General features: G+C 42.1%; 2 protein-coding genes across 2 annotated transcripts in view; both read right to left on the bottom strand.

Moving 5' to 3' along the window:
• Window positions 1-26,544, bottom strand: part of mdfi (MyoD family inhibitor) — a 117,860-nt gene that overhangs the window by 69,637 nt on the left and 21,679 nt on the right. The gene's annotated exons all lie outside the window — the stretch shown is intronic.
• On the bottom strand, window positions 10,826-12,495 carry LOC132381285 (general transcription factor II-I repeat domain-containing protein 2-like). The gene is made up of 2 exons (XM_059950668.1): window positions 11,207-12,495; window positions 10,826-11,121 (listed from the first exon to the last, which is right to left on the bottom strand). The coding sequence occupies exon 1, from the start codon at window positions 11,979-11,981 to the stop codon at window positions 11,211-11,213; it is 771 nt and encodes a 256-aa protein (XP_059806651.1). The 5' UTR covers window positions 11,982-12,495; the 3' UTR covers window positions 10,826-11,121; window positions 11,207-11,210.

Consider the following 26,544-nt stretch of genomic DNA (forward strand, 5'->3'; position numbering starts at 1 on the left):
CCAGAATCATTCTTGTGAACCTGCCTCTGGACCTTCTCCCATGCCAGCACATCTTTTCTTAGATAAGGGTCCCAGAATAGCTCACAATACTCCAAGTGCAGTCAGACCATTTCCTTATAAAACCTTAGCATCACAGCTTTGCTCATATATTCTGGTCCTCTTGAAATGAATGCTAACTTTATATTTTCCTTCCTTACCACTGACTCAACCTACAAGTTAACTTTTACAGTGAATCCTGCACAAGGACTCCCAAATCCCTTTGCACCTCAGATTTGTGAATTTTCTCCCCATTTAGAGAATAGCCTATGCCTTTATTCCTTCTACCAAAGTGCACGATCGCACACTTCCCTACACTGCGTTCCACCTGCCACTTCTTCGCCCGTTATCTTAATCTGTCGAAGGGATTCGAAGGACAGACAGGTAGGCAGAAGGGGTGGCTCTGTTGCTAAGTAATGACATCAAATCCTTAGAAAGAGATGATGTCGTATGGAAAGATGTAGAATTCTTGTGGGTAGAATTAAGAAACTGAAAGGGTAAGAAGACTGTGCTGGGAGTTATAAACAGGCCACGAACAGTAGCCAGGATGTTGGATATAAATTTAAGCAGGAAATAGAAAAGTCAATGTTACTGCCGTTATTACATGCCTGATGGTGTGCTGCTGAAGGGTCTAGACCCAAAATGTCGACAGTTTATTTCCCTCCGTATATGATGCCCGAGTTGCTGAATTCCTCCAGCAATCTGTATGAGTTGCTCAAGATCTTCAGCACCTGCAGATTTTTGCATTTATGAATTCCTCCAGCAGTTTATTTACTCCCAAGCTTTCACCATCCATAGTCTCTAAATGGGCTGTTTGCCCCACTCCCATCAGGGAAGAGGCTACACAGCATGCCAGGAATACCGGACTCCAAAACAGGCACTTCTCCCAAGTGTCTGGCTGATCAACACCTCCACCCATTAACCCCCCCCCCCCCCCACCACCACACCTACTACCACTACATACACATCACGTTATGTACATACAAGCAGTCTATGTATATAACATTAACCGGTACCTTGTGTTTTATATGATTGCTTTTATATTCATATTTATTGTTGGTTTTTCTGTTCTTTTATTGTGTTCCTTGTGTGCATTCTGTTTTTTTAATGCTGCATCTAATCCAGAGTACAGACAGACAGACATACTTTATTGATCCCGAGGGAAATTGGGTTTCATTACAGTCGCACCAACCAAGCATAGTGTAGAAATATAGCAATATAAAACCATAAATAGTTAAATAATAATAAGTAAATTATTCCAAGTGGAAATAAGTCCCAGGACCAGCCTATTGGCACAGGGTGTCTGACACTCCGAGGGAGGAGTTGTAAAGTTTGATGGCCACAGGCAGGAATGACTTCCTATGACGCTCAGTGTTACCAATGTAACAAAAATTATTACTCCTTTACACTCGTCTACTAAAGAATGACAACAAACAATCCTGAATTTTTAATCTTGGATCTGGGTGTGTGTTAAATGGCCTTGAAGTGAGCATCAGACTACACATTGATGGCTCCAATAACACTATCCAGTGTAATATCTGCTGATTCTGCCCCTGCCTCATTCAACCTGCTGCTGAAAAGTCTTCGCTGTCTTTTTGACTTCCCTGGTCCAGCAAATTCCTCTTTCATTCCAGCCTCCAAAATCTTAGATTTGTCAAACCTCCAGTGCCTGTGTCCTCTTCTCCACCCATGCCTGTTTACACATCACGTTATGCTTTTTGGTTGTCAGACCTCTGTTAAACAATGATAAGTTTTAAATCCTCACACTTGTTTTCAAATTCCTTTATGGCCTCAACCTTCTCTACTTGTGTAATCACTTTCAGTTCTCTAATTCTCTTGGACCTGCTGCACACTTTGTAATTCGTCCTCTTAATTATGCCCATTATCAATTGTTCCACCATACGCACCATTCTTCAACAAACTGGATGCTAAACTCTGGGATTCACTGCCTTTCTTTCTTATTTTAATTTATCTCTTAAACTATAGCTCTTTAATTAAGCTCCTGGCCATCTGCTCTGCTCTGATTTGCCCTTGCACTAGTTACTATAAAATCTTGTTCGGCAAATCTCCTTTGAACTGCCTTGACATTTTGTGTTTCATATATACTCGTTAGTGCAAATATCTAATCAGCCAATGCTGTGGCAGTAACTCAATGCATAAAAGCATGCAGGCATAGTCAAGAGCTTCAGTTGTTGCTCAGATCAAACTTCATATTGGGAAAAAATGTGATCTAAGTGACTCTGACAATGGAGTTGTTGTTGGTGCCAGATGGGGTGACTTGAGTATCTCAGAAACTGTTGGTCTCCTGGTATTTTCACACACAAGCCTCTGCAGCTTACAGGAAATGTTTCAAAACACATCCAGTGAGTGCCAGTTCTGTGGGTGAAGAGGCTGTGTTGATGAGAGAGATCAGAGGAGAATGGCCAGACTGGTTCAAGCTGACAGGAAGGCAACAGTAACTCAACTAACCACACGTTACAACAGATGGACTCAGAAATGCCCTTCCGGAGTGCAGAGAACATTTCTGAATACACATGTTTACCCTTAAAATGGATGGGCTACAGCAGCAAAAGACCTCACTGGGTTTCACTCCTGAACCTAATAAAATGGTCACTGGGTGTACCTTGCTTATTCTGAGAGTTATGGCCCTCTCTCATCTCTCTCATGTTTGGTGAATTTCCATCCTCCTTCTAAGATTATTTCAGGATTTCTTCCCAAAATGATCAACACTGAAGATCCAAATCCTGTAACTCTCTCTGAGTGAAAGAAAAAGACTCAGCTCAAAATGGTACTGCTCATTGTAACTTGGAGTCTGTTTCCAGTCAGGCTCTCCTTCCACCAAGGTGTAGCAGTTATTAATAAATGGCAAGCCAACATGCAACATTAACTTGATGTTTCATGTGACTGTGGCTTGAAAAGATAAATCACTAATGAACTTGGATCTTATTTTCAAATGAATGGTGAACTGCTTTACATTATTGTTTTAAATAAAATTAGTTTTAAAAAAAGGAGCTTGCTCATCCTTACGTTTTCAAATTGTAGACGTTCATTTGACCCTCATCAACGTTCCGCATGGACACAGACAATTAATAAAAGCTGCACACTATAGAGTGCTTCAATAGCAAGAAATTCTTTATAATTAAGAGATTCAGTCAGCGCCTTGTGACCGGAGGCACCTCTCCCCTTGATTTATGAGTCCCATTCCACTGCTTCTCCTGGTGATTAGTGATGAGTTACGGAAATATCTACAATCCAGGCAATCCCAGTCTTATCTGAAACTGTCTCCCTCGCTCCTTCTCGCTCCCTTTCGTCCCTTTTATTATCTCCCTGTATTTCTGATACAGTGGTCAGTATTCTGAGCTTTCTCGCTTTGCCTAAAAGTCACAATCCCTCTCACCCATCTATCCTTTGCTATATCGAAATTAGTGTTTAAGAAATTTAAGAGAGATAGAGAGGGGTGTAGTCATGGTTGGTTGGATTGTTGTGGTATGAGATCTACTGAATTTACAGTTCTTGGGGACCAGAGCAGTTAGTCAAAAGAAAGGCAACTTGCCAGGAACATCAAAGAGTCATAGAACACTACACCATAGAAACAGGCACTTTGGCCCATCTAGTCTGTAGTAAACTAAAAATCTGGCCAGCCTCATCAACCACACCAGGACCAGAGACCTCCATACCCCTCCCTTCCATGATGTACCTACACAAATTTCTCTTAAATGTTGAATTGAACTCACATCCATCACTTATGCTGGCAGCTCATTGCACACTCTCTTCACCCTCTGAGTGAAGAAGGTCCCCCTCATGTTCCCCTTAAACATTTCACCTTTCACCCTTAAGCCATGACCTCTAGTTCTAGTCTCATCCTACATCAGTGGAAAAAGCCAGCTTGCACTTATGTTGATGTTTTACAGCAAAATCTCCAAAGCACGATTCTTCAATTCATGGAGAGATTGCCACTAGTTGCAAGATTACGACTTCTCTACGTCCACTCCCCCAAGAAAAATCTCATACTGTGTAACAAGTAGGCCTCAAAATTCAAACCAATCTGCTCCTTGCTTTTGCACTATTAACCTGCATTTATAAAGCTCATGATCTCATTTGGTGAATGCTTTTCCAAATCTTTAAACTTGTTGAGTGTAATTCTAACATTAGGTGTTGAAATCAATACACAGTAAAACAGTGCAGAGCAGCACTTTATTATTTCAGTCCATGGCCCAGATAAAATTGCTTTTGTGCCTGATTCTCTCATTGACATCAATATTATTACTCCTATATCTTTCTGCTCACCAAGTTGAGTTATTTATCTACTTCTGCTGTCTGAACTGGCCTTGAGCCTTGTCTGGGTCAGAAACATCACAAGTGTGTTCATCTGACCCTGGCATATCCCAAGTTTATCATTTATCTAGTTCATCCGCCCAAAATTACTGAGTTGATTTAAATTTTGGCAACATTTTTGCAATATTAGCAATTTTACTGTGAACATGCACATTGCAAATGTAAGGTCATTGGATACATCTTTCTCAATGTCTGACAAAATAATGTGCATTAATCCATATTTCATAAATTGCACAAAGTATGTATTTATATTAATTGTATTCTTTCTGTTTATTGTATGATTTTTAAGCTGCATCAGATCTGGAGTAACAATTATTTGTTATTGATTTAATTTAATTTAATGTTGAAAGGCATGGACAGAGTGGATGTGGCAAAGTTGTTTCCCATGGTGGGGGAGTCTAGTACGAGAGGGCATGACTTAAGGATTGAAGGGCACCCATTCAGAACAGAGCTATGAAGAAATTCTTTTAGTCAGAGGGTGGTGAATCTGTGGAATTTGTTGCCACGGGCAGCAGTGGAGGCCAAGTTATTGGGTGTATTTAAGGCAGAGATTGATAGGCATCAAAGGTTATGGTGAGAAGATGGGGGAGTGGGACTAAATTGGAGAATGGATCAGCTCATGATAAAATGGCAGAGCAGACTCGATGGCTGACCTGCTCCTTTGTCTTATGGTCTTATTTCACTCCCCTTTACACTTGTGGACTGAAGGAGGACAACAAACAATCTTGACTCTTGAGATAAAGCAGCTGCACGTCAGGTAGCAACTATGGATGGGAATAAACATTTAATGCTTTGGGCCAAGACCCTCCATCGGGGGAATCTTCTGAGCCTCTGATTGACAATTTAGAAGCCTGCTGTTGGTTATTAATGAAGCTGTTTGCTATGTTGGTTGTTCACTTAATGTCCTTCCCCAACATAGCAAACAGCTTCTAAGGCTTCTCAAGGCTCCTGGCTTTCAATGCTCACCTGTTGCTGCAGTTGCACAATGCTTGAAGAGCACTTTGAGATAAACTGGGCCTCTTGGCCAAGATTTCACCAACACTCTAAATCTTCATTTGGATTTTGGGGTTTCACTCAAAAAAGTGTGAGCATTGTGTTACTCAAGCTTCATAGGAGAGGTCAAAAGAAAGATAATGCTTGAAGGAGACCATGCTGGAGATCCCTCTTGAGACTGTGGAGTACTAGAATAAAAGACAAGCAGAGCAGTGCCGGCAGCCTTAGGAGAGAGAGGGGCAGGGGAATATCCATCTTCCTCTGGATATCCTCCACCAAATCACCAAGATCATCTGCAGCTTTTCCCTTAGTTCCCGAGATATCCAGTTACACTAAACTGCATTGTTAGTGGAAATTGGTGGGTGGAAGTTTCACACACCACTGACCCACATTGCTTCTAATCTCCAATTCTTCCAGTTCAGTAATTGAACTCAGCAATTACACACACATTTCCTAAAATCAGACATTCAAACCACTAAGTTTCATTTCATGTTTTCTAAAATAAAAGTTTGTTCCACAAGCTTAAGAGGAAGAAGGCACCTTTCTAAACCCGAACTAAAGAATCATGGTCTGGAGAGAGAAGCCTGCTTCACCCCTTCTGGATCCTGCAGCAAAGCAGAGAGACACATGAACATGAACATTGCAATAACAAGTAAGGATATGCCTGGGCACCACTTCTCTGCATTTGCTTTCACCTCGCTAGTCTTTATGTGGGCCACTCATGCAGGAGCACAAGGCCTATTTCATTATTACATGGAGACGAACTGTATGAGCAGTACCTGACAGACAAGCCCAGAAACTGCCTTAGCAAGGTGATCCCGAGGTCAAAACTTAGATGCTGTGTAACACTCGTTCAAATGTTTCATTGGTGCATTTGTTGAGGAACTATGAGCAGCATTGATGCTTTGTATGAGAATAGTCATAGGTTCACAGAGTCATAGAACACAACACTGCAGAAAAGGCCCTTTGGCCCATCTAGTCCATCAACTGTGTCCGGACCTTTGCCCTCCATACCCCTCCCGTCCATGTACGTATCCAAATTTTGCTGAAATTGACCCCACATCCACCACTTCTGTTGGCAACTCATTCCACTCTCTTACAAGCCTCTGAGCGAAGAAGTTCCCCTTCATGTTCTCCTTATACTGTTCACCCTCAACCCATGACCTCTAGTTGTTAGTCCCACCAAACTCAGTGGAAAAAGCCTGCTTGCATTTACCCTTCAAAATTCTGTATACCACTATCAAACCTCCCCTCAATCTTCTCCATTCTAGGGTATAAAGTCCTAACCCATGCAACCTTTCCCTCTAACTCAGAGCTTCAAGTCCCAGCAACATCCTTGTAAATTTTCTCTGTATTCTTTCGATCTAATTCACATCTTTCCTGTAGGTAGGTGACCAAAATTGGACCTCACCAACATATTATACATTACAACATAATATCCCGACTTCTGCACCCAAAACATTGATTTATGAAAGCCAATGTGTGAAAAGATTTCCTTACAACCCTATATACCTGAGGTGCCACTTTTAAAGAATGATGGGTCTGTATTCCCAGATCCCTCTTCGACCACACCCCTTGGTGCCCTACCACTCATTGTGTAAGACCTACCTTGGTGGTTCCTCCCGAAGTGCAACATCTTACACTTGTCGTATTAAATTCAATCTGCCCTTATTCATCTGGTTTTACCAGCTGGTCCAGATCCCACCGTAAGCTTTGATAATCTTCCTCATTGTCCACTACAACTCCAATTTTTACGTCTTCAACAAATTTGCTGATCCAGTTTACCACATTATCATCCAGATCATTATAAACAATAAACAAGAAAAAACCCAATACCAGTCCCTGTGGCACACCATTATTCACAGGCCTCCAGTCGGACAGTCAACCATTTATAAATACTCTCTGGCTTCTACAGTGAAGCCAATGTCTAATTCAATTTACTACCTCATCTTGAATGCCAAGAGACTGCACCTTCTTGATCAACCTTCCATGTGGGACCTTGTCAAAGGCTTTGTAGAAGTCCATGTAGACAACATCCACCGCCTTCATCAACTTTCCTGGTAACTTCCTCAAAAAACTTGGTAAGATTGGTTAGGTATGATCTCCAATGCACAAAGCCACATTGACTATTCCTAATCAGTCCCTGTCTATCCAAATAACTATATATCCAGCCCCTCAGAATACCTTCCAATAACCTTCCCACAACTGATGTCAGGCTAACCAGCCTATAATTTCCTGGCTTATTTTTAGAGCCTTTCTGAAACAATGGAACAACATTACCAATCCTCCAATCCTCTGGCACCTCACCTGAGGCTAAGGATATTTTAACTACAAACATTTGTATTACTGCGCTTGCCTCCCACAGGGTCTGAGGGGCCACCTTGAAAGGCCCAGAGGATTATCTCACCCTAATTTTTCTCAAGACTGCGTAAACCTCCTCCTCGCAGAATGATAGTATAATAAATGTAAAAGTGCTTTAAATTTTTTTTTATTTACCACATAGACTGTGAATAAATATATTATTGTGATTAGAAATTTTAACCCTTCCTACCAATTCTTCTCAGACCTTCCAATGTCTTCAATTATCATGGTATTAGAGGAAAGATATGAGCATGGATAAAGCAGTGGCTGGTTGGCAGGAGGCAAAGAATGGAAATAAAGGGAGCTCTTTCTGGTTGGCTGCCAGTGATTATTGGTGTTCCACAGGGGTCTGTGTTGAGACTGCTTATCTTTATGTTATATGTCAATGACCTGGATGACAGAATTGACGGCATTGTTCCAAAGTTTGCTGATGATACTTAAGTTAGGTGGAGGGGCACGTAGTTTTCAGCAATTAGAAAGGACTTAGAGGAGAATGGGCTAAGAAGTGGCAGATGGGATAAAATGGCGGGCGGGAAGTGTATGGTAATGCACTTTAGTAGAAATAAAAGGGTTGTTTATTTTCTAAATGGAGAGAAAATTAACAAATTTGAGGTGCAAAGGATCTTGGGAGTCCTTGTGCAGGTTTCCCTAAAGGTTAATTTACAGATGGTGAGGAAGGGAAAAGCGATGTTAGAAATACAAAAGCAAGGATGTAGCATTGAGACTTTACAAAGCACTGGTGAGGCCTCACTTTAAATATTGTGAGCAGTTTTGGGCCCCTTACGTAAGAAAGCATGAGTTGATATTGGAGAGGATTCAAATGAGGTTCACTGAACTGACTCTAGGATTGAACAGCTTGTCATATGAAGAGCATTTAATGGCTCTGGGCCTGTATTCACCAGGATTCAGAAGAATGAGGTGTGACCTCATTGAAACCTATCAAAAGTTGAAAGAACTCAATAGAGTGGATGTGAAGAGGAGGTTTCCAATGGTGGGAGAGACTAGGAACAGAGGACACAGCCTCAGAATAGACGGACGTCCTTTTAGAATGGAGTTGAGGAGGAATACCTTTAGCCAGAAATTGGTGAATCTGTGGAACTTGTTGTCACAGGCGAATGTTCAGGCCACGTCATTGGGAATACTTAAGGTGGAGGTTGCTAGATTCTTGATTGGTCAGGGCATGAAGGGATACGGGGAAAAGGCTGGAGATTGGGACTGAGAGGGAAAATAAATCAGCCATGATGAAATGGCGGAGCATACTCAATGGGTCAAGTGGCCTAATTCTGCTCCCCGCAATCTCTACCCTGCAAAACAATCACCTTTAACACTCAAATAGCAAAATAGTACAACCGTGGCTGCCAAGGGAAATCAAAGCTAATGTAAAAACAAAAGAGAGGACATACAACAAAGCAAGAATTAGTGGGAAGATAGAGGATTTGGAAATTTTTAAAAACCTACAGAGAGCAACTAAAAGAATCATTAGAAGGGGAAGGGTGAAGTATGAAAGCAAGCTAGCAAACAATATCAAAGTAGACAGTAAAGCCTTTATCAAGTATGTAAAAAAAATAAAGAGATAAAAGTGGATTTAGGACTGCTGGAAAATGAGGCAGGAGAAATAACAATGGGAGATAAGGGGATGGCAGATGAACTTAATGAATATTTTGCATCAGTCTTCACTGTGGTAGACAACTAGCAGTGTGCCAGATGTTGTAGTTTGTGAAGGAAGAGAAGTGGGTGCAGTTATTATTACAAGGGAGAAGGTGCACAAAAAGCTGAAAGACCTAAGGGTACATAAGTCACCCGGACCAGATGAACTGCACCCTAGGGTTCTGAAAGAAGTAATGTTAGAGATTGTGGAAGCATTAGCAGTGATCTTTCAAAAATCATTGGATTCTGGCATGGTGCCAGAGGACTGGAAATTGCAAATGTCACTTCCCTCTTTAAGAAGAAGGCTGCAGAAAGGAAATTATAGACCAGTTAGCCTGACCTTGGTGGTTGGGAAGATGTTTGAGCTGATTGTTAAGGGTAAGGTTATGGTGTGCTTGGTGAAACAGGATGAGATAGGACAAAGTCAGCATCGTTTCCTTAAGGGAAAATCTTGCCTGACGACCCTGTTGGAATTCTTTGCGAAGATTACAAGTAGGATTGGTAAAGGGGATGCAGTGGATGTTGTATATTTGGACTTTCAGAAGGCCTTTGACAAGGTGCCACACATGAGTCTGCTTACCAAGTTAAGAGTCCATGGTAGGACAGGAAAGTTACTAACATGGTCAGAGCATTGAATAATTGGTAGGAGGCAACAAGTGGAAATAAAATTATCCTTGTCTGGTTGGCTGACAGTGACCAGTGGTGTTCCGTAGGGGTGGGTTTTGGGACCACTTTTTAAGCTGTATATCAATGATTTAGATGATGGAATGGATGGCAATGTTGCCAAGTTTACAGATGATATGAAGATTGGTGGAAGGGCAGGTAGTGTTGAGGAAACAGGAAGACTGCAGAAGGATTTAGACAGATTAGGAGAATGGACAAGAAAGTGGCAAATGAAATACAATGTTGGAAAATGCATGGTCATGCATTTTGGTAGTAGGCATGAATGAGCAGACTATTTTCTAAATGCGGAGAAAATCCAAAAATTTTAGATGCAAAGGGACTTGGGAGTCCTCGTACAGAACGTCCTAATGATTAACTTGCAGATTGAGTTGGTGGTGAAGAAGGCAAATGCAATTTTAGCATTTATTTCGAGAGGTCTTCGATACAAGAGCAGGGTATGCTGATGATTTATCAGGCACTGGTGAGGCCTCACCTTAAGTATTGCGAACAGTTTTGGGCTCCTCCTTTAAGAAAAGATGCACTGGCACTGGCAAAGGTCCAGAGGCAGTTCACAAGGATGATTCTGGGAATGAAATGATTATCATACAAGGAACGTTTGATGGCTCTGGGTCTATACTAGCTGGAATTTAGAAGGATCAGGGGGGATATCTCAGTGAAACCTTTCAAATGTTGAAACATCTAGTCCAGGGGTCAGCAACCTTTACCACTGAAAGAGCCACTTGGACCCGTTTCCCATAGAAAAGAAAACACTGGGAGCCGCAAAACCCGTTTGACATTTAAAATGAAATAACACTGCATACAACGTTTTTTTTGCCTTTATGCTATGTATAAACAAACTATAATGTGTTGCATTTATGAAATTGATGAACTCCTGCAGAGAAAACGAAATTACATTTCTGCATGCAACAAAAACATTTTGAACTCCGAAAAAAAGACGTTGGGTTGAAAGTTACTTTTAAGTAAAATACTCAATGTCTATTTGAGTCCTTCTTGTATTTATGAAAAACGCCGAACTTAAATTTTCCGCCAGCAGCAAACCAAAAATAACATCAGCCAGCTGTCAGCCTGAAAAATAAAAGGACTATTTCACTGAACAATGAAAAAATATGAATATACATAAAATAATAGGCAATTAAAATATTTATCATACTTGGTTAATGGGATTTCTGCTCCTGGACCTCAGCGCACAGCGTCTGCACATCAGGGCTGTATGACATCACCTTCATCTTTACACAGGATCGCAAGCTGTCATCTGTGAGGCGTGCGCGATGTTTGTTTTTAATAAAGTTCATGTTGGAGAACACCTGCTCACTTACATATGTGGATCCAAAGATCGACAGGACTCCAAGCGCATACTTTTTAATGTTTACATAAATGTCGGGCATAGCATTCCATGTTTCGAACACAAGTTTGTCCGGTTTTAGAAGGTTTTCAATATCACTCCATTTGTGTTTCTGAGCAAGAACGGCCTTCTGACGGGCAACATCTTCAAGGTCTGCTGTCAAGCGTCTAAACTTGGACACCCATATGTCTTTGTCGGCTATGTCGGCCAGTTCCATCTCAAGATCAGGTTGACTCACACCTGCCAATGCAGTCGTATTCAGTAGGGAAGGATCGATGCTTAAGGGAGTGACCGGGAAGGATAATGTGTTTTTTTCCTCTCTGAACTCACAGAAGCGTTTCCCAAACGATGTTTGCATTGCGATGATTGCAGAATGTAAATACTCCGAAATTATCATGTCGTGACCTTGTTTGAACTCTCTCAAATTGGGGAAGTGAGACAAAGTGCCTTTCTGTAAATCTCTGGCAAGCAACGTCAACTTGCGCTCGAATGCCAAGACATCCTCCAACATGTGCAGGGCTGTACGTCCTTTCCCCTGAAGAGCTGTGTTCAGCGTGTTCAGGTGCGCTGTCATGTCTACCATGAAGTGTAGCTTTTCCAGCCACTCTGGCTGTTCCAGCTCAGGAAAGGTGAGCCCTTTGCTGCCCAGGAAAGTTTTCACTTCTTCCAGACACGCGACAAAGCGTTTCAGCACCTTCCGTCTGGACAGCCAGCGATAAAAACACGTTGTAGCGGTGTCAGTAAACTGCAGTCAAAGATAGCTTTATTCGAACTAAACAGCCTTGCTTTTAAGCCTCCCTCAACCCAGCCCCCATGGACGCAGATGCTGCAAAAGACGCGTACTCACAAACCCCCGTAGGCTATCTCCCTTAGCCGGAATGCTGGCTAATTGTGAGCCGTTTCGGATGTGCCAGGAAATGTGTCGCCACACTTAGATTGTACAAGATCACCATAATCTTCAAATTTAGAATTACATTTCAAAAGCTAACAAACTAACATAAAATACATTTTAATTAAATACTGACCAATTATTTCCCAAAGCCACAGGGAGCCGCAGCACAGAGGTGAAAGAGCCACAAATGGCTCGGGAGCCGCAGGTTGCCGACCCCCGATCTAGTCAGAGTAGATGTGGAAAGGATGTTTCCCATGGTGGGGAGTCTAGAACAAGAGGGCACAGCATCAGGATAGAGGGATTTTAAAATAGAGAAGTGTAGAAATTTCTCTTGCCAGAGGTTGGTGAATTTGTGGAATTTGTGGAATTTTTTTTTAACCACAGGCAGCTATGGAGGCCAGGCCATTAGGTATACTTAAGGCAGAGTTTGATAGGTTTTTGATTGGACATAGCATCAAAGGTTATGGGGAGAAGACAGGGGAATGGGGTTGAGAAGGGGAAAAAAGGATGAGCCGTGATTGAATGGTGGAGCAGACTCGTTGGGCCAAATGGCCCAATTCTGCTCCTAAGTCTTATGGTCTTATCTTTGCCCTGCACAGTTCAATCACATCGCCCATTACCATCTCGACAGCCAGTCACCAGCAACCCACACAATATCATGATCTGACCTTTTGGAGCCCTACTTAACTCAACTATTTGATGTTTCAGCCCTCGCCACAAAGAAATTTCCTCATCTGCCTACCCTGCATGCCCCTCAAAACTGCAATGCTGGGATGCCTATAGGAAATGCTCCCAGAATAAGCAAGCAAGACCGATTCTATAACAAATAAGATCATGGGTATTCTACAGGGCAGCATTGTACAACAAGTCCTCATGAAAACATTCCTGCTCTGCCACGCATTGCCGATTTAACATGCCTTTCCCGAAAATCTTCCACAGCATTAGTGGATAAAATTACGATTAATATCAGCAGTGGGAAGAACTCATAAATGGACAAATCCTACACATGGAAGTAGGGAAAGTGATTGGATAGATTGGATAAAGACCATAAGACATAGGAGCAGAATTAGGCCATTTGGCCCATTGAATCTGCTTCTCCATTTCATTATAGCTGATTCATTTTTCCTCTCAGCCCAATCTCCTTTTTCTCCCAGTATTCTTTCATGCTCTGACTAATCAAGAATCTATCAACTTCTGCCTTAAATATACCCAGTGATTTGGCCTCCACAGCCACCTGTAGCAACGAATTCCACAGATGCACCACTCTCTGAATAAAGAAATTCCTCCTCATCTCTATTATAACAGGATTCCCCTCCATTCTGAGGCTCTGCCCTCTGGTAATAGACCCCGCACCATAGGAAACATTCTTTACACATCCACTTTATTGAGGTCTTTCAACATTTGATAGGTTTTAATGAGGTCACACCTCATTCTTCTGAATTCCAGTGAACTGATGCTCAGAGCCATCAAACGCTCCTCATACGACAAGCCTTTCAATCCTGGAATCATTTTCATGAACCTCCTTTGAGCTCTCTGCAATGTCAGCACATCCTTTCTTAGATAAGGGGCCCAAAAGTGTTCACAATGGTGTGTGGAAGGACATTTGATGGATGGTTATCATTCATTATAGAACAAAATTTGATAGGAGAGAAATAAACAGCCTTGAATCTAATAAAATCCACTGGATAAAATCAGTCATTGCCCTGCTATTCGACAACATTGTCTTTCATTGATTGAGAACTTCAGGCCAGATACAAAACTCATGATTTTACCGGCAGTAATGAAGCTTTTCTCCAACATAATTCTGCAACTTAGACTATATACATAGACAACTCTAAAAATGATTAAAATGTCACCAGTACTACCTCTGGAAGAATAAGCAAGCCAGCATTAGTGTTCTCTCCCAGGCCACCAGTCCCTGCAGTGAGATGCTACTTGCATTCACTACGCTCCATTGGGCAAAACGTGCTATTTGAAAGTCCAATATCAGGCTCCTGAAGCAAACCTTCTATCCTGTCACTAGAAGAGGTTCAAGGATTCACTCCAAACCTCCTTGAAGTCTTGCAACATCTCCATTGATTGCTGGGAATCAGAATCAGGTTCATTATCAGTCTTTTTATGATGTGAAATGTGTTGTCTTTGTACAGTACAAAGACATAAAATTGCTAAACAAATAAATAGCGCAAAGCAGGAATAATGAGTGCTCATGGATTTACGAACCATTCTGAAATCTCATGGTGGAGGGGAAGAAGCTGTTTCTGAATCACTGACACTGTGCCATCTGGCTCCTGAAACTCCTCCTTGATGGGACAAGTGAGAAGAGGACACGTCCTAGAGGTTCAAAGTGCAGAACGAACATTCAGGTCGGCGCTGAAGTCTATGCCCTGAGAACATTCAAAAGCTGCGCGTAACTGACAGAGGGAGTAAAGTACCTCACAAACTACCCACCCTTTACTCCAAATCCCAGAGGCTCCACCAGTACTATGGGAGGAAGAACCTGTGTTTCCAACACTGGCCTCATGAATCACCTCAGAATCCACCAAACTGGAATGGAAGCATGTCATTTGCAATCCTGAGGCACAAAAAGATAAGGTCTTGTGGTACTATTTTTGCAGTATTTTGGAAGTTTCCATTTTCATTCCTTAATAAAGCAGCAATTTCAACATTTATCGAACATGTTTATTACAACTCCACTTTTAGTTCTGTGAGACAAACACCACCAAGCTGAAAACAAAAAACACTTTCTGCTCAAATGGATTTTTATGTCTAAATATGTTTGTCATTTCAATTGCAGCTGTGCTTAACAGTAATATCAGACTGCAATTTTATAAGGGACCACACATCTCACTATGTATTTTCTTGAGTGTGAATCAAGGATAATTATGAGTAATTTTGCAATCTGAATATCTAAAAGTAGCAATGCACATTTTTTTGAAATTCTTAATTTCAGTGATTTTGTTTGTAGGTTCCATTGCCTGCCAGTCTTAGTGTCAGTTGGGGAAAAAAATTAAGCTTTCATTATTTTTTTTAATTGCAAACCCTCAGATGACATCAAGGCCTCAGAGTTTTAATTGAAAGGAACAAAACCAATTGGGAAAAAGCAGTTAGGTGACAGGGATCGTACTGTTTCAAAAGCTGTACTGATGCTATAAATGAGCTTTAGTCCTGAGAACAACTTAGTTAAGAAGCAAGTTGTGATGCGATATTGTAGGAATGCATGTTTGGAGCTAAGCAGGAACAAGAAAGAAAGCTACAGAGAAGGCTGATTCTCATAGTTAAAGACCAGAAAGACTGCAATGGAAGATAAAAAGTATTAAGATGCATTAATGGACAAAATATGTAGATACATAATAGATTACATCTTAAGAGGCTGCAAATTGTCCAATTGGCTCCTGGAGACACAAGATGGCCAAATGTCTGTTTCCCTCTATAAATGCTGCCTGATCTGCTGAGTTCCTCCAGTATTTTGTTTCTTTAGCCCCAATAGATTCATGCCAATGGGCTTGAAAATTAACATTATACCTCCTCCTTTCTGCCATCATAGACCAACTTTGGTCCAGAGTGAGAAAAAGGTCAACAGGAGCTGGGGAAATTGGATAAAGATTTTAGATTGACCATTGGAGGCAGCCAGGCCCAGGGATGTTTGCTTTGGTATTGACACCTTGTGGTTCACGGAGGGTGGGAAGTGGAGATTGGGGTCATCACTGGAGAATACAGCGCTAGGGGTGATTGTGCAAATTGAAGGATTTGGGCTAGGAAAGATAAACAGCATTGGAGCTGGAGCCATTTCAATGTTGGAACCAGGTGCATTCAAAGTGTTTTTGATAAGGGAATGAAATCGATGGGTGAGGGTTATACAAAGACAGGAAGGTTTCGATAGAAACTAAGAGAATGGAGTTCCCTCACTGGAATCTCAGTACTCTACATTGCTAACAAAATTTAGCTGTTCCAGGAGGGAGCAATGATGGTTGTTCCTCAGGACAAAGTGTTCTAATCTCCCTGACAATCATCCAAAAGACACATTTGTCAGGGACTAATATTACTTGCTGTATTTTTCATGTAAAAGTCATGCAAGCTTCTGTTGAAGGCAGGACAGTATTGACCAATTTAAAGTCTAAGCGTCTGGCTCTGTCCACCTGTCAATCTGAAGAATGTGAGAACCTGTTAGAAACATAGAAACATAGAAAATAGGTGCAGGAGTAGGCCATTTGGCCCTTCGAACCTGCGACGCCATTCAGTATGATCATGGCTGATCATCCAACTCAGAACCCTGTACCTGCTTTCTCTCCATACCCCCTGATCCCTTTAGCCACAAAGGGCCATATCTAACTTCCTCTTAAATATGGCCAATGAACCAGCCTCAACTGTCTCCTGTGGCAGTGAATTCCACAGATTCACCACTCTCTGTGTGAAGAAGTTTTTCCTCATCTTGGTCCTAAAAGGCTTCCCCTTTATCCTTAAACTGTGACCCCTTGTTCTGGACTTCCCCAACATCGGAAACAATCTTCCTGCATCTAGCCTGTCCAATCCCTTTAGAATTTTATACGTTTCAATAAGATCCCCCCTCAATCTTCTAAATTCCAGTGAGTATAAGCCTAGTCGATCCAGTCTTTCTTCTTATGAAAGTCCTGCCATCCCAGGAATCAATCTGGTGTCCCTGAAAATCCAAGGAAGGGTTGAACTCCAAGAAGATATTAAAGATAAGATAAATAAAGATTCCCCCCCAGCACCAATGGTCACTACCTTTTCGTGACTGGTCATCTGAAATGAGAGCGATAGTCTGCAATTATTCCAGATTCAAAGAGAGAGTTCCCCCAAGAATATTCCTAGTAAAGTGTTTGACTACACAAACATGAGGAAATCTGCAGATGCTGGAAATTCAAGCAACACACACAAAATACTGGTGGAACACAGCAGGCCAAGCAGCATCTATAGGGAGAAGCACAGTCAACATTTCAGGCCGAGACCCTTCATCAGAACTAACTGAAAGGAAAGATCGTAAGAGATTTGAAAGTGGGAGGGGGAGGGGGAGATCCGAAATGATAGGAAAAGACAGGAGGGGGAGGGGTGAAGCTAAGAGCTCAAAAGTTGATCATTGTTCATGCCATCAGGTTGGAGGCTACCCAGACGGAATATAAGGTGTTGTTACTCCAATCTGAGTGTGGCTTCATCATTGATTCAACTTTGTTTTCTCTAACTTCCTTTAATGCCCCTCCTCCCCTTCTAACCCCATCCCTTATTTATTTATTATTTCCCCCAACTTTTTTTCCTTTTCTCTCTGTCCATCTCACAATCACTCCTTGCCTGCTCTCCATCTCCCTCTGGTGTCCCCCCCCCCTTTTTTTCTCCCAAGGCCTCCTGTCGCATGATCCTTTCCCTTCTCCAGCTCTGTATTCCTTTTGCCAATCAACTTTCGAGCTCTTAGCTTCACCCCTGCCCCTCCTGTCTTCTCCTATCATTTTGGATCTCCCCCTCCCACTCTTACTATCTCTTCTTTAGTTAGCCCTAATGAAGGGTCTTGGCCTGAAACGTCAACTGTATTTCTTTCTATAGATGCTGCTGTGATGAACTACATATACCTGTCTGGACACACCCCCTGCTGACTGCTCCTGTGGCTCCTCCCACTGACCGTGGCTCCTCCCACAGACCCTGGTATAAAGGCGATTGAGGCCTGAGCCCGGCCCTCAGTCTCCAGGATGTAGTATGGTGGTCAACTACTGCTTGTTCTTTCTTCCAGTCAATAAAAGCCGATATCTCGCCTTCACGTCTCAGAGAGAGTTATTGATGGTGCATCAGCTGCCTGGCCTGCTGCATTCCACCAGCATTTTGAAAGTGTTTGATTATCTAACTTTCTCCCCTCTGCTTCTCTTATCCCCATAAAGACTGCGCAATACAGTTAACAGACAAGCCTGTCCTGACCATGAGGATTTGGTGGGATCAAAAGTGAGGTCTTTTATGGAAAAACTGTCCTTTTTTACTTTGATCCTCTACACTTGTAAAACACAATTTGGCAGCAGATTACGCCTTTCTATTAAATTCTTTAATAAAGCCATCAGCTGACAATTAGCTGCCACACAATGTCAAAGTCACTTCTCATGTTTCTGAATGACACAAATAATCATGCCTGCTTTTATTCTGAGCACGTGCAAGATTATTGTGGTCAGCTACACCTCAATGCATGCTCTGCCAAAACTTATTAGAAATTCAGTATCGTTTAATCCTGTTGGAACCTAGCCCAGACTGTTGGGAGTAAAACTGGCCATGTGCTGCCTATTATGTGTTTTGTAGACAATGTCCGTCCAGTTTCTCATGAATCTCCAGGACATTACTGCCTCAGAGAGTCCGTGCTGGACAGGCTATTGATGGTGCTTCACAGTTTCCAAACCACCCTGGTGGGGGTTTAATGGTTTCTGTATCTAACCCGAGCTGTGCACAGTCCAAAGCCGATGTTAAAAGTAGAATTCTCCCTGCTCCTGCACTCCCATCTTTCATCCAGACGACTATGAATCCCACCAGAAGAAAACTAGGTTCTGCAGTCCAGTCCCACTTATGCCAAAGAAACAGGAAAATATCTGAGTCAGAGGTTTTCTTGGCAGCAAGAGTGTCAACAAGCACGGAGTCACCTGATTTCTTTAAACACCCAAACACAGCAGCTCACTGGAGGCAATGCTGACTGGGTGTAAAAGCATTTAGGAAAAATATTTATTTGCCTGTAACACCCAAAGCCAAATATTGAACACACATGGAAACACAGATTTTGATCTGTTTAGAAAAATCTGCCATTTATTCCTCTAATGATTTTTTGGAACTAACTCCAAAAGGATAAAAAAGGGAGAATTAAAATGACATGGGATCGCTTAGGAGGAGAATTCTCCTTCTCAAAGACATCCTTTGGTATATTTCCACTACTGGCAACATGGAAGCTTCTAAACAATTGCTGGCTACAAACCTTTCTACAGTGGAAAGCACCCGTTAATTCTACCTTCATCTGCCATCCATACTTTCAGCATGAAGTCACAAGCTAGCAAACAATAGCAGATTCCCTTGCTAATTTTTCTAGGAGCATAAGCTATATAGTACAACAACACACACAAAATGCTGGTAGAACACAGCAGGCCAGGCAGCATCGATAGGGAGAAGCTCTGTCGACGTTTCGGGCCGAGACCCTTCGTCAGGACTAACCGAAAAGAAAGATAGTAAGAGATTTGAAAGTAGTGGGGGGAGGGGGAAATGCGGAATGATAGGAGAAGACCGGAGGGGGTGGGATGAAGCTAAGAGCTGGAAAGGTGATTGGCGAAAGTGATACAAAGCTGGAGAAGGGAAAGGATCATGGGACGGGAGGCCTCAGGAGAAAGAAAGGGGGGGAGCACCAGAGGGAGATGGAGAACAGGCAAACAACTAAATATGTCAGGGATGGGGTAAGAAGTGGAGGAGGGGCATTAATGGAAGTTAGAGAAGTCAATGTTCATGCCATCAGGTTGGAGGCTACCCAGCTGGTATATAAGGTGTTGTTCCTCCAACCTGAGTTTGAATTTCCAGCATCTGCAGATTTCCTTGTGTTTGCTAGCTATATAGTACACCTCATTTGGATTAAAAAAATAGTAATCACAAACACAATGAAATCTGCAGATGCTGGAAATCTGAAGCAACACACACAAACTGCATGAGGAATAAATAGTCGATGTTTTAGGCCGAGACCTTTCTTCAGGAATCACTGAATAGTAGTAGAGACCATGAGACAAATGTATTATCACTAAACCTATGTTCTTCTATGAATGTTTTTCTGGGATGGAAGTGTGCTGTCCTTACTGTACCTGACTTCTTATGTGACTTCAGGATCCACTAGTTGAAACTTAACCAGCTTCTCAACTTTGGGTATTTTAGTGAGGGGCCAATAAACACTTGAATTGCCAGTACTGCCACCACCTTGTGAACAAAAAAATTAAAAAGACTAATCAGCTTAGTTCTGAATCTGGAGGATTGCTTATTTAAGTTTTTTTGTCCCACTAGGAGTTATGTACAATATAACCAAGTTAGCTGATGGTGAAACAACTTCCTGACTACAACAGCTGACATTCCTCACACCTTGATATCATGGCCTGGTACGGAAACACCAATGCCCAAGAATGGAAAAGCCTACAAAAAGTAGTGGATACAGCTCAGTCCAACACAGGAAAATCCCTCCCCTCCTTTGATCATCTACAAGGAGTGCTGCCATGAGAAATTAGCATCCATCTTCAAGGACCTCACCATCTAGACCACATGCTCTTCTTGCTGCTACCACTGGGAAGGAGGGACACAAGCCATTTATCATCCTTCAACCATAAGGCTCCTGAACCAGTGCAGGTAACTTCACTCAGCTCAATACTGAATAAAGCTTAAGGACCCACTTTCAAGGACTCCACAACTCACTTTCTCCGTATTATTTATTTACATAACATAAGAACATAAGAGAAAGGAGCAGGAGTAGGCCAATCGGCCCCTCAAGCCTGCTCCGCCACTCAACAAGATCATGGCTGATCCAATCTTAACTCTAGTTTTCACCGAATCCCACAAGGCAACAGTGCCAACCAACAGGGCACCATGCCGCCCATTTTATTTTATTATTCATCCCGCCCAAACCCATGTGATCACCCGGGGGGAAAAAAAACGATTTGCCAATTGAAGAGAAAAAATCTGGAAAATTTCTCTCCGACCCATCCAGGCTATCGAAAACTGGCCCAGCAGATCACATGGCTGATCTAAACCTAGCCTCATGTCCACTTACCTGCTCGCTCACCGTATCCCCTAATGCCATTTTTATCCAGGAAAATGTCTATCTCCGTTTTGAATTTATTGAGTGGAGTAGCTTCCACAGCTCTCTGGGGCAGTAAATTCCACAGCCCCACTACCCTCTGAGAGAAGAAATTTCTCCTCATCTCCATCCTGGAACGGCATCCCCTTATTTTAAGATTATGCCCCCTAGTCCTAGTTTCACCCATCATTGGGAACATTCTCCCTGCATCCACCCGATCAAGCCCCTTCACAATCTTATATGTTTCAATAAGATCACCTCTCATTCTTCGGAACTCCAATGAGTAGAGTCCCAGTCTACTCAACCTCTCATCATACACCAACCCACCCATCCCCGGAATTAATCTAGTGAACCTTCTCTGCACTGCCTCAAGAGCCAGTATGTCCTTTCTTAAATATGGACACCAGAACTGCACGCAGTACTCCAGGTGTGGTCTCACCAATACCCGGTACAACTGCAGTAAGACCTCCCTGTTATTATACTCCATCCCCCTAGCAATAAAAGCCAGCATTCCATTGGCCTTCTTGACCACCTGCTGCACTTGCATACTAACTTTTTGTGTTTCCTGCACCAGGACCCCCAGATCCCTTTGCACAGAAGCACTTTCCAGTTTCTCTCCATTTAGATAATAACTTGCTCTATTATTTTTCCTGCCAAAGTGCAAGACCTCACACTTGTCATTATTATATTTCATCTGCCAAATGTCTGCCCAATCACTCAGCCTATCTATGTCCCCCTGCAGGGTTTCAATGTCCTTCGCACTCATTACACTCCCTCCCATCTTTGTGTCATCAGCAAACTTCGATACGTTGCACTTAGTCCCTTTCTCCAAATCATTAAAATAGATTGTAAAGAGTTGGGGTCCCAACACCGACCCCTGCGGAACACCACTAGTCACCAACTGCCAGTCTGAGAATAAACCATTTATCCCAACTCTCTGTTTTCTGTTAGAAAGCCAATCCTCCACCCATGCCAGAATATCACCCCCAATCCCATGATTTTTTACTTTAAGTAATAATCTTTGGTGTGGCACCTTGTCAAATGCCTTTTGGAAGTCCAAATACACCACATCCACTGGTTCCCCTTTATCTACCCTATATGTTATGTCCTCAAAGAACTCCAACAAATTTGTCAAAATGACTTCCCTTTTGTAAAGCCATGCTGACTTTGTCCTATTAAGCTAAGTTTATCCAAATGCCCTGTTACTGTTTCCTTAATTATCGATTCCAACATTTTGCCAACCACAGATGTTAGGCTAACTGGCCTATAATTCCCAGCCTTCTGTCTATTGCCCTTTTTAAATAAAGGAGTTACATTAGCATTTTTCCAATCTGCTGGGACCATTGCTGAGTCCAATGAGTTTTGAAAAATTATCACTCATGCATCCACAATCCCGACCGCCGCTTCCCTTAAGACCCTGGGATGCAAGCCATCCGGTCCAGGGGATTTATCCACCTTCAGTTCCATTAATTTATCAAGTACCATTTCCTTGGTGATTTGAATCGTAGTTAGCTTCTCTCCCCCTAGAGCCCCCTGTTTATCCAGTGTTGCGATATTTTGAGTGCCCTTTACTGTAAAAACTGATACAAAATATTTGTTCAGCGTTTCCGCCATCTCCATGTCCCCTACCATTAATTTCCTGGTCTCATCTTCTAGGGGACCAACATTTACTTTAGCCACCCTTTTTCTTTTTATGTAACTATAAAAACTCTTACTATCTGCTTTTACGTTTTTCGCCAATTTACTTTCATAATCTATCTTCCCCTTCTTAATCAATCTTTCTGTTATTTGCTGCTGATCTTTAAAAGCTTCTCGATCTTCAATCTTCCCACTAGATTTAGCTACCTTATATAACTTTCTTTTTAGTCATATACTTTGCTTTATTTCTTTACTTAGCCACAGATAACTATTTTTTCTTTTACACCCTTTTTTCTTCAGTGGAATATATTTTTCTTGATAGTTGTAAAATAACTCCTTAAATATACACCACTGATCAAGTACTGATCTACCCTTTAATTTATTTTCCCAATCCATCTTAAGCAATTCCGCTCTCATACCATCATAGTCTCCTTTATTTAAGTTCAGTACGCTTGTTTGAGATCCAACCCTCTTATCCTCTAATTGAAAATGGAATTTGACCATGTTATGGTCACTCATTCCAAGGGGATCCTTTACTAGGACATTTTTTATTAGTCCTGTCTCATTACACAGGACCAGATCTAAGACTGCTTGCCCCCTTGTCGGCTCAGTAACGTATTGTTCAAGGAACCCATCCCGAATACACTCAATAAACTCTTCTTCAAGGCTGCTGTGTCCGACTTGATTAGTCCAATCAATATGGAAGTTAAAATCCCCCATAATTATAGCTGTTCCCTTATTACAAGCCCCAACTATTTCCTGATTTATGCTCCGACCAACTGAGTCACAACTGTTTGGAGGCCTATAGACTACTCCCACCACTGCTTTTTTCCCTTTACTATTTCTTATTTCTACCCAAATTGTTTCGTTATCCTGATCCTTTGAGCCAATATCATTTCACTTTATTGCAGTGATTTCTTGCTTTATTAACATAGCCACCCCACCTCCTTTTCCTTCTTGCCTGTCTCTCCTAATTGTCGAATACCCTTGTATGTTTAATTCCCAGTCCTGGTCACCCTGCAGCCATGTTTCCGTAATTGCCACAATATCATAACCATGCGTAATTATTTGTACCATCAATACATTAATTTTATTCCTAATACTACGTGCATTCAAATAAAGGATTTTCAAATATGTTTGACACTTATTTCCTACCTTTTCCTTTTGTACAACTTTATGCTTATCTCCGTACATTCTTTCCCCTCTTGACACACTGTCTTTTTATTCCTCCACTTTTACCCATATCCATTACCTTCTCCATTGTCTTTTTAATTATTTGCTCTCTAGAATCTTCCCCCCCACTAGTTACTTTAAAGATCTCTCTGCAGCCCTAGTTATATGATTCACCAGGACACTAACCCCAGCCTGGTTCAGGTGAAGCCAGTCCCTCCGGAACAGTTCTCTCCTGTCCCAGTACTGGTGCCAGTGTCCCAAGAAGCAAAACCCACTTCTCCCACACCAGTCTTTGAGCCACGTGTTTAACTCCCTAATTTTATTTAACCTAGCCAAATTTGCTCGTAGCTCAGGTAATAATCCAGAGATTATTACCCTTGAGGTTCTGTTTTTTAATTTGACCCCTAGCTGCTCATATTCCTGTAACAGAACCTTCTTCCTTGTCCTATCTATGTCATTAGTACTGACATGAACTAAAACAACTGGATCCTTGCCCTCCCACTGCAAGTTTCTCTCCAGCCCAGAAGAGATGTCCTTAACCCTGGCACCAGGCAGGCAACATAGCCTTTGGGACTCTCGCTCTCGGTTGCAGAGAACCCTATCTATCCCCCTGACGATACTGTCCCCTATTACTACAACATTTCTATTGACACCCCCCTCTGGAATGGCCCCCCACTCCAGGGTGCTATGGGCAGGTTGCTCATCCTCCCCACAGTCCCTGCTCCTGCCCTCACAGGGAGTTAAAGCCTCGAATCTGTTGGACAAGAGCAAGGCCTGCATCTCCTCCAGCCCTACCTCCTGGATTCCCCTACTTTCCTCACTCATAGCCACACCATCCTGTGCTTGACTGCAATCTACATTAGTTAATCTATTAGGTGTGGCTATCTTGTGGTACAGAGTCCAGGTAACATTCCCCCTCTCTGATTTATTGATTTATTTTTGTATTTACACAGCCGGTCTACTTTTGCACATTGGTTGCCTGTCCGTCTTTATGTGTAGTTTTTAATTGATTTTATCATATTTCTTTGGTCTACTGCCAATGCCTGCAGGAAAATGAATCTCAGGCTAGTATATGCTGACATAAACATTCTTTGATATTAAATTTACTTTGAACACATCAGATTGAGCTGAGCAGTGAGAAGGGACACTGCTTCCCATACAAAACAAAGAAATAGAACTACAACTGGCTCATTTTACTCTGAGGATGAAGGATAGCCTTTCTGTTCCAAGTCTTCTCCAATAACTAACAGGTAAGAAACACAGGAAAGTGGCCCCTGATTACACTGAAACATCTTCCAGCATTGGAGTCACACATAAACTTACCAAAATCACCCCCACCTCCACTTTTCTCTTTTAGCTAGGCAATGCAAGGCTATTCAACACGCTGCCTAAAATAAACCACACATGACATGACACACACAAGAGCCTCTTGGACAGGCACACGGATGAAAGAAAAATAGAGGTTTATGGGGTAGCAAACACAAGGAAATCTGCAGATGCTGGAAATTCAAGCAACACACACAAAATGCTGGTGGAACACAGCAGGCCAGACAGCATCTATAAGGAGAAGCACTAACGACGTTTCGGGCTGAGACTAACTAGTCCTGACGAAGGGTCTCGGCCCGAAACATCGAAAGTGCTTCTCCTTATAGATGCTGTCTGGCCTGCTGTGTTCCACCAGCATTTTGTGTGTGTTGTTATGGGGTAGTGTGGGTTTAGTACTTTTTTTAAAGGATTATATGGGTTGGCACAACATGGAGGGCCGAAGGGCCTGTACTGTGCTGTAATGTTCTATGGTTTTATAGTTCTATAACACCATGTAAACAATGGATTATTTTTAGTGTAATTAATGAAATTAAGTAGGCAGATACAGAAGCCAAGTTAAATGGAATAATACCTAGAAACAGGACTGAGGTAATCAAACCATTGATCTATTCACCAATGATGTTGCCTTGAGATACAAATGTTGGCCAAGAAGGCTTCACTCACTGCTTTAAATAAAAGTCTCTTGTCATCTTTAGCAGTTGTCAACCAATCTAAAAGTTGATACTTCCAATAATACAGTTCTCCTACAATTACAACCAAGAACATCTCCATTACATGTTTGAGTGCTGCAATCTCCAGTTGAGAATGAATGCTCAAAATTAAACCAACCTGGTTGTGCAATATCAGCACTCTTAAATTGAAGCTTCTGCCAGTGGAAAGAATACAGACTATCTTTCAATCTAACATACTCCACAAACGTCCATCAAGAAATAAGTTACAGAGGAATTCCATATTGGTTTTTAAGTTAGTATCTTGGCCAAACCAGTAATCCTATCTATATTCCAGAGTCATTCCCCAATAGATATAGAAGTCTGAAACTCCCCTGACTGTCATACTCCTGCTTTCAAAATCTGCTCTTGGGGACTCAAACCCTTTGATATTGCCAGATTGCTAACCCTAACCCTAACGCCGACTTCCCTATACAAGCCTAGCTAACATAGCAGCTCATACTTCAAACTCTGCAGCCTAACCTCTCCCAGCCAAACATATACATCCACCAGCCCTACACTCAAACCTAATCCTAAAGTCCAAAAGGGGCACACACCCCCACAAACACTAGGCAACTTCCCAATTAGCCCTGACCTCAGCCCCACAAAACCTAAG

Source organism: Hypanus sabinus, chromosome 25, assembly GCF_030144855.1.
Source record: "Hypanus sabinus isolate sHypSab1 chromosome 25, sHypSab1.hap1, whole genome shotgun sequence".
Taxonomy (NCBI): domain Eukaryota; kingdom Metazoa; phylum Chordata; class Chondrichthyes; order Myliobatiformes; family Dasyatidae; genus Hypanus; species Hypanus sabinus.

Bases quoted from the DNA above. Each gene is read 5' to 3' on its own strand.
- LOC132381285 (XM_059950668.1), bottom strand. From the start codon at position 11,981: ATGGTAGACATGACAGCGCACCTGAACACGCTGAACACAGCTCTTCAG.